General features: G+C 45.8%; 1 protein-coding gene across 1 annotated transcript; it reads left to right on the top strand.

Moving 5' to 3' along the window:
- The first annotated feature begins 12,836 nt into the window (after positions 1–12,836).
- Positions 12,837–13,307, top strand: LOC110626725. The gene has a single exon (XM_021772776.1). The coding sequence runs from the start codon at positions 12,837–12,839 to the stop codon at positions 13,305–13,307; it is 471 nt and encodes a 156-aa protein (XP_021628468.1).
- Positions 13,308–14,406: the final 1,099 nt, after the last annotated feature.

Genomic DNA, 14,406 nt, shown 5'->3' with positions numbered 1-14,406 from the left:
CTAAAATGCTGCAGATTGTGGAGCATATAATCTATCCATCCTTGAGAGAGCTAGCACTCTAGAAGGATAGAAGACGTTCGTGTGGATACTGTAACAGCCCGGAAATCCGGTCCGCTACCGGCGCTAGGATCCAGATCGGCGTAAGGCCGCCGGAACCCGTAGCAAGCCTAACATGTAACCTGTGAACCTGCTCAATCCCATACATGATCCAACATAAACATAAACCTGTAACTTTTTCTCATACATCAACCAAGCTCAAGCTGTACATAAACATAAACATAAACATAAACCTCCACTGGAGCCCTCATCAAATGCTCCAATGGGGTATCTCATCATACATGAGCTTGGCTAAAACATAACCTCATATCTCATATCATAAAGATCATGTACATACAAATGGGATTACATAATATATAATGGTCAAGCACAACTCTAACCTCAATATCATAACTTGAAAATACATAACTGTTCTAGACTTTACATTACATCTTAATCATTTGTCATGTCCACAATCTATCTATTACAAGGCAAACAATACTTCTACTCCTGTTGACTTCCTGGTCTACCCTGTACCTGCACATCTGGGGTTAGGGGAGAGGGGTGAGCTACTAGAGCCCAGTGAGCAGAATAGAAAAAAAAACATATATTTAAAATTTCATGCTATCATGGAATGCAACACAACACAAACAAATCACATCAAGGATGGTGTTGTCACCAATAGTCCTCTACTAGGTCCAACTGTGTCGGGACGTAGAATGGGTCAACCAGACTTTCCCTTAAACATAGCATATCATAACATGGTCCAACTGTGCCAGGGACGTAGAATGGGTACAACCTGGACTTTCTCTTACATCGTGCCAGGGACGTAGAATGGGTACAACCTGGACTTCCATACCATACCATATCATACTGTGTCATATCTCATCATGTCATATCGAGGACTAAGGATCATCCAACATCCACCCGCATCATCAACAATTTATGCAATGCAACATATTCGTGATTTCTAATGCATACAACCTAGAATATCACATGGCATATATGATGCATGAACATGCTCAAAAAATTTGTATTTCATTAATTTAAAACTTAAGGGTTTATTCCACTCACCTCTGGCTGATGCTCTACTGACTCTGAAGCAGCTATCTCACTGCTGGGGTCCTCGGTTCCTCGGGTCCGAACCTACACAGGTGGACTCCGATGAGGGACCAAACATATATAATCATAACTCTAATATCCTCCCCAAAAGCCTCCTAAAACATCATGAAATCATCATACAAAAATATGCATGAAATGGCTGAACAGGGCTCTTTCGGCGGCACCTTCGGCGGCCGAAAGTCCCGGACAGATCCGAAAGTCAGGCACTTTCGGCGGCACCTTCGGCGGCCGAAAGTCCCAGACAGAGACGAAAGTCTCTTTTCGGGGGCAGGCTTCGGCAGCCGAAAGCTGCCTCCACAAGAGGGTTCGGCGGCCGAAAGTCCCTTCAGCGGCCGAACCTGAGCTTCTCCCGAATGGCAGAAACTCAGCTCTCCTGTGCATATTTCGCCTCCCAAGTTCAAATCATGCATATCACTCAACCAAAACATGCATACAATCTCCTAGGGGCCTCAAACACACATATACCCCATCTACAACACTCCAATCATACTCAATCAACACACATTGTCCATAAATCACATAAAACCTAACAATGCTCATCTAATATAAACATACATTTCTACCCCATAAAACAACTTACAACTTACTTAAAATGCATAGTGAGCTCAAGATCGGCTCTTACCTCTTGAAGATCGAGAGGAAAACGACCTTAGCTCGGAGGTGGGAGAGATTTGAGTTCTTGAACCTCAAAGCTCCAAAACTCGCCTTAAATCTTGAAAATCATCAAAACCAAAGTTATAAACTTGTAAAAATAGTGGAAAAATGGAGGAAAAACTCAAGATTGATGAAGGATGGCGGAATGCTCACCTTGGCCGAAATGGGGAGAAAAGCTCGCCCGTTTTCGGCTAAGGGACCCTTTTATAGTGGCTGGCCAGGCCACATTCGGGGGCCGAATGTGCCTCCGCATGCATGCCATGTTCGACGGCCGAACTTGAGCTTCGGCGGCCGAACCTGGACTTCCCTCACTTATGCTTTCGGGGGCCTAACGTGCCTCCGCATGCATGTTATGTTCGGCGGCCGAACTTGACTTTCGGCGGCCGAACCTGGGTTTTCCTGCAAAGAATTTTCATGTAAAAACTCATGTAAAACCATACTTAAAATCATTAAAAACATGAAAACATTTTATAAAAACATACTTTTACCCTTCTAGAGGTTTCCGACATCTGAGATTCCATCGGACGGTAGGAATTCCGATACCGGAATCTAGCCGGGTATTACATTCTCCCCCCCTTAAGAACATTCGTCCCCGAATGTTCCTCAACTAGCACAAGCATAACACAACAATCATAACATCCATACATATCACATAAATACTTAAACACTAACCTCTAAAAGAGATGGGGATATTGCTGGAGCATGGACTCCCGTGTCTCCCAAGCGCATTCTTCCATATTGTGGTGGTTCCAAAGGACTTTCACCATCGGGATTTCCTTGTTCCTCAACTTTCTGATCTGAGTGTCAAGGATCCGCACTGGCTGCTCAACATAGGTGAGATCCTCTTGGATCTCCACATCAGGCTCACTAAGAACCTTGCCCGGATCTGACACGAACTTTCTCAACATGGAAACATGCAAAACCGGATGGATTCTTTCCATAGATGCAGGCAAGTCCAGCTTGTACGATACATTCCCAACCTTTTGCAAGACTTCAAAGGGTCCGATGTACCGTGGAGCTAGTTTACCTTTCTTACCAAATCGAACCACCCCTTTCATTGGAGACACCTTGAGCAATACCAGATCCCCCTCCTGAAACTCTACCTGTTTTCTGCGAAGGTCTGCATAATTCTTCTGCCTGCTTGCAGCAGTTTTGATCCTTTCTCTGATCATGGGCACCACCCTGCTGGTGATCTCTACAAGCTCCGGCCCTGCTAAGGACCTCTCTCCAACCTCTTCCCAGTAAACGGGTGACCTGCACTTCCTCCCGTACAAAGCTTCATATGGAGCCATCCCGATGCTAGCATGATAGCTGTTATTGTAGGCGAACTCCACCAAGGGTAGATGTTGCCTCCAAGAACCGCCAAAATCTAGCACACACATTATGAGCATATCCTCTATAGTCTGGATGGTCCTCTCTGACTGTCCATCAGTCTGGGGGTGGAAAGCAGTACTGAAATCTAACCTGGTACCCATAGCACTCTGCAGACTCCGCCAAAACTTGGAGGTGAACTGGGGCCCTCTATCTGACACTATAGACACTGGGACCCCATGCAGTCTGACAATCTCATCAACATACACCTGCGCTAACTTATCCACAGAGTAGTTGCTCCTAACTGGAATGAAGTGAGCAGATTTAGTGAGTCTGTCCACAATCACCCATATGGAGTCTAGTCTGTTGGATGTTGCTGGTAACCCCACTACGAAGTCCATTGCTATATTCTCCCATTTCCACTCTGGAATAGGTAGCGGGTTAAGCATTCCAGCCGGCTTCTGATGTTCCAGCTTCACCCTCTGACACACTTCGCAGGCTGACACGAACTGTGCCACTTCCCTCTTCATAGCTGGCCACCAATAAACTTTCTTCAGATCTTGATACATCTTGGTGGCTCCTGGGTGAACGCTGTACCTGGCATTATGAGCCTCTCTCATAATGTCTCCTTTTAGCCCTATGTCATCTGGTACACATAGTCTGCTTCCATAGCGGAGGATCCCCTTACTGTCAAATCTGAACTCACTGTCCTTGCCTGACTGAACAGTCCTGGCAATCTTCACTAACTCTGGGTCCTCATGCTGTTTCTGAGCTACCTGCTCCAGAAACACGGGTGCCACTCTCATCTGTGCAATCAAAGCCCCTGTACCAGACAACTCCAACTGTAGACCTTCATTCATGAGCTTATAAAACTCCTTCACCACTGGTCGCCTCTCTGCCGTGATGTGGGATAGACTGCCAAGTGATTTCCGGCTTAAGGCGTCAGCCACTACATTAGCCTTACCCGGATGGTACTGGATCTTGCAATCATAGTCACTCAACAGTTCTACCCATCTCCTCTGTCTCAAATTTAGCTCTCTTTGACTCAAGATGTGCTGCAGGCTCTTATGATCTGTAAAGATCTCACATTTTACCCCATAGAGGTAGTGCCTCCACATCTTGAGTGCAAAGATAACCGCTGCCATCTCAAGATCGTGTGTGGGGTAATTCATCTCATGCCTCTTCAGTTGTCTGGAAGCATAAGCGATCACCCTACCATTCTGCATCAACACACAACCCAAGCCTACTCTGGATGCATCGCAGAACACTGTGAAATCCTCATTGCTGGACGGCAGAGCTAACACTGGCGCTGAAGTCAACCTCTTCTTGAGCTCCTCAAAGCTTTCCTCACATTGATCGGTCCACTCGAACCTCTGATTCTTTCTGGTCAGTCTGGTTAGAGGAGCTGCAATCTTAGAGAAATCCTGGACGAACCTCCTGTAATAACCAGCCAAACCCAAGAAACTTCTGATCTCTGTCACTGAGGTGGGTCTAGGCCAGTTAGTCACAGCCTCCACTTTCTTGGGGTCTACCTCTATTCCATTCTCTGACACTACATGCCCCAAGAATGAGATGCTCCTCAACCAGAACTCACACTTGGAGAACTTGGCATACAAGCCATGTTCCCTCAAGGTCTGTAGAACTGTCCTCAGATGATGGGCATGCTCCTCTGCATTCCTGGAATACAATAAGATATCATCTATGAAGACAATAACAAAGAGATCCAGGTACTGTCTAAACACTCTGTTCATGAGATCCATGAATGCTGTAGGGGCGTTGGTTAACCCGAACGGCATCACAAGGAACTCATAGTGCCCATATCTGGTCCTGAAAGCTATCTTCGGTATGTCTTCTTCCCTTATCCTCAGCTGATGGTACCCTGATCTCAGATCTATCTTGGAAAAACAACCCGCTCCTGCTAGCTGGTCGAATAGATCGTCGATCCTTGGCAATGGGTACTTGTTCTTGGTAGTGACCTTGTTCAACTGCCTGTAGTTGATACAAAGTCTGAGGGATCCATCCTTCTTTCTTACAAAAAGCACTGGAGCACCCCAAGGTGAGGTACTCGGTCGGATGAAACCCTTGTCTACCAGATCTTGCAACTGCTCTTTCAGCTCTTTCAATTCTGCTGGTGCCATCCTGTAGGGAGGGATAGAGATCGGTCTAGTTCCAGGCATCAGTTCAATCTCAAACTCTATCTCCCTAGCAGGTGGTAGTCCTGGAAGCTCTTCTGGAAAGACATCCTGAAATTCTCTGACAACTGGCACTGAGGCTGGCTCCCTGACCTGTCTATCTAGCTCTCTCACATGAGCTACATACCCCTGACATCCCTTCCTTAGCAACCTGCGAGCCTGTAGGGCTGATATCAGACCTCTAGGCGTACCCTTCTTGTCTCCTCTGAAGACGACCTCTGACCTGTTCTGATCTCTAAACCTAACTACCTTGTCTCTGCAGTCCAAGGTAGCACCATGGGTAGATAGCCAATCCATCCCTAGAATGACGTCAAAATCTGTCAAGTCTAGAACCACAAGGTCGGCGGAGAGGCATCTTCCCTCAACAAAAACTGGACTGTACCGGCAGACTGACTCTGCCACTGACGGGTCACACTTGGGTCCACTGACCCATAGGGGACACTCTAACCCAGAGACCATCAGACCTAACCTCTCTACAGCTCTCGGTGCAATAAAAGAATGAGATGCACCTGGGTCCATTAATGCATACACATCAGAACACCCAATGATGAGATTACCTGACACCACGGTGTTGGATGTGTTCGCCTCCTGCTGAGTCATGGTGAAGATCCTGGCTGGAGCTGATGGACCTTCGCCTCGGGAACCTGAAGAAGAGGCTGCCCCTCTCCCTCTACCTCTGCCACTGCCCTGTGTTGTGGCTGGAGCTGCTGGCTGTGCCACACTACCTGAAGCTGTCTGCTGGGGTTGGCCCATAAAAGGTGCTCTAGGACAATCCCGAGCCATGTGCCCCTCCTGGCCACATCTGAAGCATGTATTAGTCCCAGCTCGACACACTCCCTTGTGTGGCCTCCCACACCTTAAGCATTCTGCACCATCTGAGCCTGAACTCGAGCCACCGCCAAAACCCAAACCGGATTTCAGCTTATTCCAGAACTTGTTCTTCTTGGGCTTCCTGGTGGTGTTACTCCACCTCTTACTAGCTGAACTATGAGTAGAGGGTCCTGGCCCTCCTCTGCCTGGGGTCTTAACCCCTGAAGACTGGGTCACTGACTGCTTCACTGACCCCTCAATAATAGCACTGGCCTCCATTCTTCGTGCCATATCTACTATAGTGTGGAAGCTTTCCCTCTCAACTGACTGGATCAATGAGGAGTACCTGGAATGTAATCTCATGACATATCTCCTGGCTTTCTTTGCATCTGTATCTAGAGCTTGCCCTGAGAAAGGCAATAGCTCCAAGAATTTATCCGTGTACTCCTCCACACTCATGTGCTCTGTCTGCCTCAGCTGCTCAAACTCAATCATCTTTAGCTCTCTGGAACTGTCGGGAAAAGCCCATCCAGCAAACTCATTTGCAAATTCCGCCCATGTCATACTGTCAAGTCTCGGGTCCACATAACACTTGAACCATTCTCGTGCCTTCTTGCATTTTAAGGTGAACCCTGCCATCTCAATGGCTCTTCTGTCATCTGCCCCTAACTCATCATTTATCATCTTCACCACCCTCAGGTACTCAAAGGGATCATCCCCCGACTTGTATTTGGGAGCATCCAGCTTGAGGTAATCTGTCATCTTTACCTTGCTCCCACTGGCTGGGTTAGGTCTAGGGGTTTGAGCAACTGGGGCTGCTGGTTCTGTAGGTGGTGGAGGTGGGGGTGCAGCATTCCCCGAGGTGGGGTTTGCTGGGTTAGGATAGAAGGGTGAGGGTGGATAAGCTGGGTACTGTGGGTAGGGTGGATAGAAAGGTGGATAAGGCATGCAGGTAGGGTAGGGGCTATAGCTGGTGTAATCCGATGTGTTTCCCATCGGATACCCTGTTCCCTGTGCAAAGGGTGGGTAATGGGGTGGAAAAACATACCCCGAGGCCTGAGTGCCTCCTTGTGACTCCCCTGTCCCTTCTTCCGACATGCTGACATCCAGATTTCCATCCCTCCTCTGATCCTCTTCCAGAACTTCCCTCACATCTGCAGAACTTCCTCCTCTATCTGTCCCTCTTCTGCTAGTATCAAAAGACCTTCTAGGGTCTCTTGGTACTCTTTCTCTATTTGCTCTGCATGACATTGCCCTAGGCAATGCTGGAGGACGGGCGCTCGTGCCCTCATCCTCTGGTGGGACTCCAGTCAATCGTGCTGATCGACGAGTTCCTCTCATCCTGTTTTCTCTGAAAAACAACACATAGCACATAGAACATCAGTGTCATATGGTTCATGTGGAAACACATGAACCCTCATCACATACATAGCAACCATAGCATATCATTTATGCACATGCATATAATCATGGCATATCACATCATTATTTAAGACAGGACTCTACATCCTATCCTAGTGGACATGACTTTTCCTATTGTGCTTGACCTTCTACAACCTCTATGAGCCCGTCACGCTAGGTCCTACCATGTGAACCTAGTGCTCTGATACCACTCTGTAACAGCCCGGAAATCCGGTCCGCTACTGGCGCTAGGATCCAGATCGGCGTAAGGCCGCCGGGACCCGTAGCAAGCCTAACATGTAACCTGTGAACCTGCTCAATCCCATACATGATCCAACATAAACATAAACCTGTAACTTTTTCTCATACATCAACCAAGCTCAAGCTGTACATAAACATAAACATAAACATAAACCTCCACTGGAGCCCTCATCAAATGCTCCAATGGGGTATCTCATCATACATGAGCTTGGCTAAAACATAACCTCATATCTCATATCATAAAGATCATGTACATACAAATGGGATTACATAATATATAATGGTCAAGCACAACTCTAACCTCAATATCATAACTTGAAAATACATAACTGTTCTAGACTTTACATTACATCTTAATCATTTGTCATGTCCACAATCTATCTATTACAAGGCAAACAATACTTCTACTCCTGTTGACTTCCTGGTCTACCCTGTACCTGCACATCTGGGGTTAGGGGAGAGGGGTGAGCTACTAGAGCCCAGTGAGCAGAATAGAAAAAAAACATATATTTAAAATTTTCATGCTATCATGGAATGCAACACAACACAAACAAATCACATCAAGGATGGTGTTGTCACCAATAGTCCTCTACAAGGTCCAACTGTGCCGGGATGTAGAATGGGTCAACCGGACTTTCCCTTAAACATAGCATATCATAACATGGTCCAACTGTGCCAGGGACGTAGAATGGGTACAACCTGGACTTTCTCTTACATTGTGCCAGGGACGTAGAATGGGTACAACCTGGACTTCTATACCATACCATATCATACTGTGTCATATCTCATCATGTCATATCGAGGACTAAGGATCATCCAACATCCACCCGCATCATCAACAATTTATGCAATGCAACATATTCGTGATTTCTAATGCATACAACCTAGAATATCACATGGCATATATGATGCATGAACATGCTCAAAAAATTTGTATTTCATTAATTTAAAACTTAAGGGTTTATTCCACTCACCTCTGGCTGATGCTCTACTGACTCTGAAGCAGCTATCTCACTGCTGGGGTCCTCGGTTCCTCGGGTCCGAACCTACACAGGTGGACTCCGATGAGGGACCAAACATATATAATCGTAACTCTAATATCCTCCCCAAAAACCTCCTAAAACATCATGAAATCATCATACAAAAATATGCATGAAATGGCTGAACAGGGCTCTTTCGGCGGCACCTTCGGCGGCCGAAAGTCCCGGACAGATCCGAAAGTCAGGCACTTTCGGCGGCCGAAAGTCCCAGACAGAGACGAAAGTCTCTTTTCGGGGGCAGGCTTCGGCAGCCGAAAGCTGCCTCCACAAGAGGGTTCGGCGGCCGAACCTGAGCTTCTCCCGAATGGCAAAAACTCAGCTCTCCTGTGCATATTTCGCCTCCCAAGTTCAAATCATGCATATCACTCAACCAAAACATGCATACAATCTCCTAGGGGCCTCAAACACACATATACCCCATCTACAACACTCCAATCATACTCAATCAACACACATTGTCCATAAATCACATAAAACCTAACAATGCTCATCTAATATAAACATACATTTCTACCCCATAAAACAACTTACAACTTACTTAAAATACATAGTGAGCTCAAGATCGACTCTTACCTCTTGAAGATCGAGAGGAAAACGACCTTAGCTCGGAGGTGGGAGAGATTTGAGTTCTTGAACCTCAAAGCTCCAAAACTCGCCTTAAATCTTGAAAATCATCAAAACCAAAGTTATAAACTTGTAAAAATAGTGGAAAAATGGAGGAAAAACTCAAGATTGATGAAGGACGGCGGAATGCTCACCTTGGCTGAAATGGGGAGAAAAGCTCGCCCGTTTTCGGCTAAGGGACCCTTTTATAGTGGCTGGCCAGGCCACGTTCGGGGGCTGAATGTGCCTCCGCATGCATGCCATGTTCGGCGGCCGAACTTGAGCTTCGGCGGCCGAACCTGGACTTCCCTCACTCATGCTTTCGGGGGCCTAACGTGCCTCCACATGCATGTTATGTTCGGCGGCCGAACTTGACTTTCGGCGGCCGAACCTGGGTTTTCCTCCAAAGAATTTTCATGTAAAAACTCATGTAAAACCATACTTAAAATCATTAAAAACATGAAAACATTTTATAAAAACATACTTTTACCCTTCTAGAGGTTTTCGACATCTGAGATTCCACCGGACGGTAGGAATTCCGATACCGGAATCTAGCTGGGTATTACAGATACCATAGAGGGTGTTCGTTTGAAAAGGCAGCACCATCAGTCCGCAAGTGTATCTTTCTTACGAGATTAACAGGTTAGTTTCGTATACTTTAAATTAATTAAACGAAGCACTCGGATTCTGGGAAAGGAAATCAACAGAGATTTTATTTTTCCGCTGCGCAACTGGGTTGCAATAATCTCAGGATTTCCCAACAGTTAGAAGCTAGAGCAACAAGAACCGATGATGCAAAGGTGATAGTAGATTTTGTGAAGACTAACATCTTTGCTAGGCATGGGGTGCCCAAGGCGATCATCAGCGATAGAGGGACTCACTTTTGTAACAAGGTAGTGGGAAATCTTCTCAAAAAGCACCATGTCATACATAGAAAATCCACGGCCTACCACCCTCAAACGAATGGGCAAGCTGAAGTATCCAATAGAGAAATCAAGGCCATCCTAGAAAAGACAGTATGCCCCAATAGAAAGGATTGGAGTGCACGATTGGAAGTGTAATACCCAGCTAGACTCCGGTATCGGAATTTCTACCGTCCGGTGGAATCTCGGATGTCGGAGACCCCTAGAAGGGTAAAATCATGTTTTCATAAAATGTTTTAATGTATTTTATGGTTTTAAGTGAAAAGGAAATGAGTTTTTGCATGAAAATAACCCTAGAGGAAAAACCCAGGTTCGGCCGCCGAACCTCAAGTTCGGCCGCCGAACATGCATGCGTTTTGGAGGCACGTTAGGCCCCCGAAGGCATAAGTGAGGGAAGTCCAGGTTCGGCTGCCGAACCTTATGTTCGGCCGCCGAACATGGCATGCATGTGGAGGCACATTCGACCCCCAAAAGTGGCCTGGCCAGCCACCTATAAAAGGGTCCCCTTGTCCGAACGGGCGAGCTTTTCTCCCCATTTTCGGCCAAGGTGAGCTCTCCGCTGTCCCTCACCGATCTTGAGCCCTTTCCTTCAAATCTTTCATGTTTTCTTATGAGTTTTAACTGTGTTTTGAAGATTTTGAGCAAAGAAGCAAGTTTTGGAAACTTGGAGACCAAAGAGCGGATCTCTCCCATCTCCGAGTTGGATCGTCTCTCCTCTCGTTCTACAAGAGGTAAGAGTAGATCCATAGTTCCTTTTATGTTTTAAGTAAGTTTTATGAAGTTTCTTGGGGTAGAAATGCATGTGTAGGTTTATGTTGAGTTTTTGATTAAATGTATGTTCATGAGCAATGTATGTTGGATATGCATGTTTGATGTGTTGTAGATGGGGTTTAGGATAGTTTGAAGCCCCTAGGAGCTTGTATGCTTGAGTATGTATGTTGTAGAATAGGAAAATGCTTGATTGTTTGAGTTGGGAGGCATTTATGCATGTTGAACCGAGTTTCTGCCCTTTTGGGAGAAACCAGGTTCGGCAGCCGAAAGGACTTTCGGCCGCCGAACCTGCCTGTGGTGGCTTGTTTCGGCTGCCGAACCCTGCCCCCGAAAGTTGGACTTTCGGTTCTGGAAGGGAGTTTCGGCCGCCGAAGGTGCCCCCGAACATGCATGAGTTTCGTCTCTGTCTAGCACTTTCGGCCGCCGAAGGTGCATGACTTTCGGCTCTGGAGGGACTTTCGGCCGCCGAACCTGCCGCCGAAAGTGCCCTGTTCAGCCATTTCTTGCATTAATTCTATGATTATTTCAAGTCATTTTAGGGGGTTTTTGGGGAGTATTTTAGAGTCATGTTCATGTATGTTTGGTCCCTCATTTGAGTCCACCTGTGTAGGTTCGGACCCGAGGAACCGAGGACCCCAGCAGTGAGTCAGCTGCTTCAGTGTCTGGTCAGAGCTAGCCGGAGGTGAGTGGAACCAAACTTAATATTTTAAATTGAGAAATTAAATGATTTTATCATGTTTCATGCATCATGATTATGTAACAGGATGATTGCATTAGATTACACGAATATGTTGCATTGCATTGCATTCTTTGTTGTTGATGTGGGTGAATGTTGGATGACCCATTTAGTCCCTGAGGAAGACCAGGACCCCATTCTACAGTCTGGCACGGAAAGGAAAGACCAGGACCCCATTCTACGGCCTGACACAGTTATGGGACTCGAAGACCAGGTGCCCAGATGAGGCCCTGGGGCAATGGTAAGTAATATATGTTATGACAGGAAGACCAGGACCCCATGCTACGGCCTGGCACGAATGATGCTGGGACTATTTGGTGACAAGTTCACCCAACCCTTGATGTGATTAGCTGTGATGTGATGCATTTCATAATATCATATGTTTTAAATATAATGTTTTATGATTCTGCTCACTAGGCTTTATAGCTCACCCCTCTCCCTTAACCCCCAGGATTGCAGGTGCAGGGTAGACCAGGAGGTCAGCAGGAGTAGAGTCTGGTTATGTAATAGTTAGTAGTTGTGGACATGAATTGATTTGAATGTATTGTAAAAGTATAGTTATGTAATAATGATGTTATGGAGGTTTAGAAGTTGTGCTTGACCCTATGTGTATAGTTATCCCTTTTGTTACATGATCTATATTATGTTTTATGATGTTCATGAGTAAACCAAGCTTATTGTATGTTATGATACCCCATTGGAGTATTGATGAGGGCTCCAGTGTGTGGTTTATGTTTATGGTTATGTGCATGCACAGGTTAAGCTTAATAAAAGAAAGAAAATTTTTACAGGATTATGAGTATGTATGATCATGTATGGGATTTAACAGGTATACAGTATGTATGTTTGGCTTGCTACGGGTCCTGGCGGCCTTAAGCCGATCTGGATCCTAGCGCCGGTAGCGGTCCGGATTTTCGGGTCATTACAGGAAGATGCTTTGTGGGCATATAGGACGGCCTACAAGACGCCCATAGGTATGTCTCCCTACAGACTGGTCTATGGAAAATCATGCCACCTTCCAGTTGAACTCGAACATAAGGCTTATTGGGCTGTCAAGAATTGCAACATGGATATTAAGGAGGCTGGAGCCCATCGGAAATTACAACTTCAAGAACTAGAAGAAATCAGACGAGACGCCTATGAGACTTCTTGGGACTACAAAGCTAAGACCAAAGCCTTCCATGATAAACGTATTTCAAGAAAGCAACTCAAGGTTGGTGAAAAAGTCTTACTCTTCGATTCTCGTTTGAAGCTATTTCCAGGGAAACTACGGTCTAGGTGGATTGGGCCGTTCATTGTGGAAAATACTTATCCCTATGGAGCCATAGATATTCGCAGCATAGAAACTAGGAAGGTCTTCAAAGTGAATGGGCATCGTCTGAAACCATTATATGAGGAGTTTGCAGTACATATGGTGGAAGAGATTCCACTAAATTATCCTCCATAGGAACAAAGCTTAATGTTTAAAAAAAAAAAAAATAGAAATATGTGACTGTTTGCCCAAACAGCATGGGCAAACAAGCTAGAGATGCGGAAATCAGATAATGTAACCCAATTCCAGGTTTTAGCTATTTTGTAGGTAAAAGATAGATGGCCAACCTATTTGCCCACACAAGCTGGGCAAACAGCAGAGATGACTCAGAAAAAGTTGGTGCACTGTTTGCCCACACAGCAAGCTACCTGTTCGACTAGCTTGTTTGCCCACACAGCTGGGCAAACAACAAATGCTGCAGAAATTCTACCTGTTTGACCAGCCTGTTTGCCCACACAACTGGGCAAACAGCAGGCCCGTGCGCAAGAAGCTGCCAGACCACACTTCAGATCATTGTGAGACCACACTGTTTGCCCACGCAAGCTGGGCAAACACCCAAGGCAGCAAAAGCGACAAGGAAGAAATCTTAAACAGGGCAGTACCTTCTTCATCTATATTCAATATTCTATTACGCCCTTTCCATGACAATTCTTCTTCTCAAAACTCCTTGTTGCTGCACAAAATGGCAGCACCTTTTGCATTTTTCTGCTGACCCACTGCATGACAGCATGACTGGGCATCACACAAACAACACCAGCAGGCCAATCAGTAGCATACCAAGCTATTTGCCCACACAAACTGGGCAAACACCTGTAGCAGATCAGCAGTAGCAAACCAGCAGGCCTACCAGCACACCAGCAGGCCTACCACCAGTGCAGCAACCAGCACCAACACACATCTGCAGGCAGAAGCGCCTTAAGCATCCAGCTATTTGCCCAAACAAACTGGGCAAACAACCACACCAGGGGAGTATCAATTTTTCACTTGAACTTTAATTTTTCCATACATTGAGGACAATGCATGAGTTAGGTGTGGGGGTGCATATCTCTAAATTTTGATGCCTCATTGATCGAGCATAATTTAGACCATATTATCATGATGTTCTTAATGTTTATTTACACCTTTTCTACCTAATTTTGGGGTTTTGATCATATTTTGCAGATATTAGGTGTAAAGAGACATTCAAGAGAAAATGCTCTTAAAACTGCTCAAAAGTGCAAAATCTGGAAAAGCC

Source organism: Manihot esculenta, chromosome 11 (assembly GCF_001659605.2).
Source record: "Manihot esculenta cultivar AM560-2 chromosome 11, M.esculenta_v8, whole genome shotgun sequence".
Lineage (NCBI taxonomy): Eukaryota > Viridiplantae > Streptophyta > Magnoliopsida > Malpighiales > Euphorbiaceae > Manihot > Manihot esculenta.
Note: the sequence above shows the minus strand (reverse complement) of the source record. Positions and strands in the feature narration are given on the sequence as shown.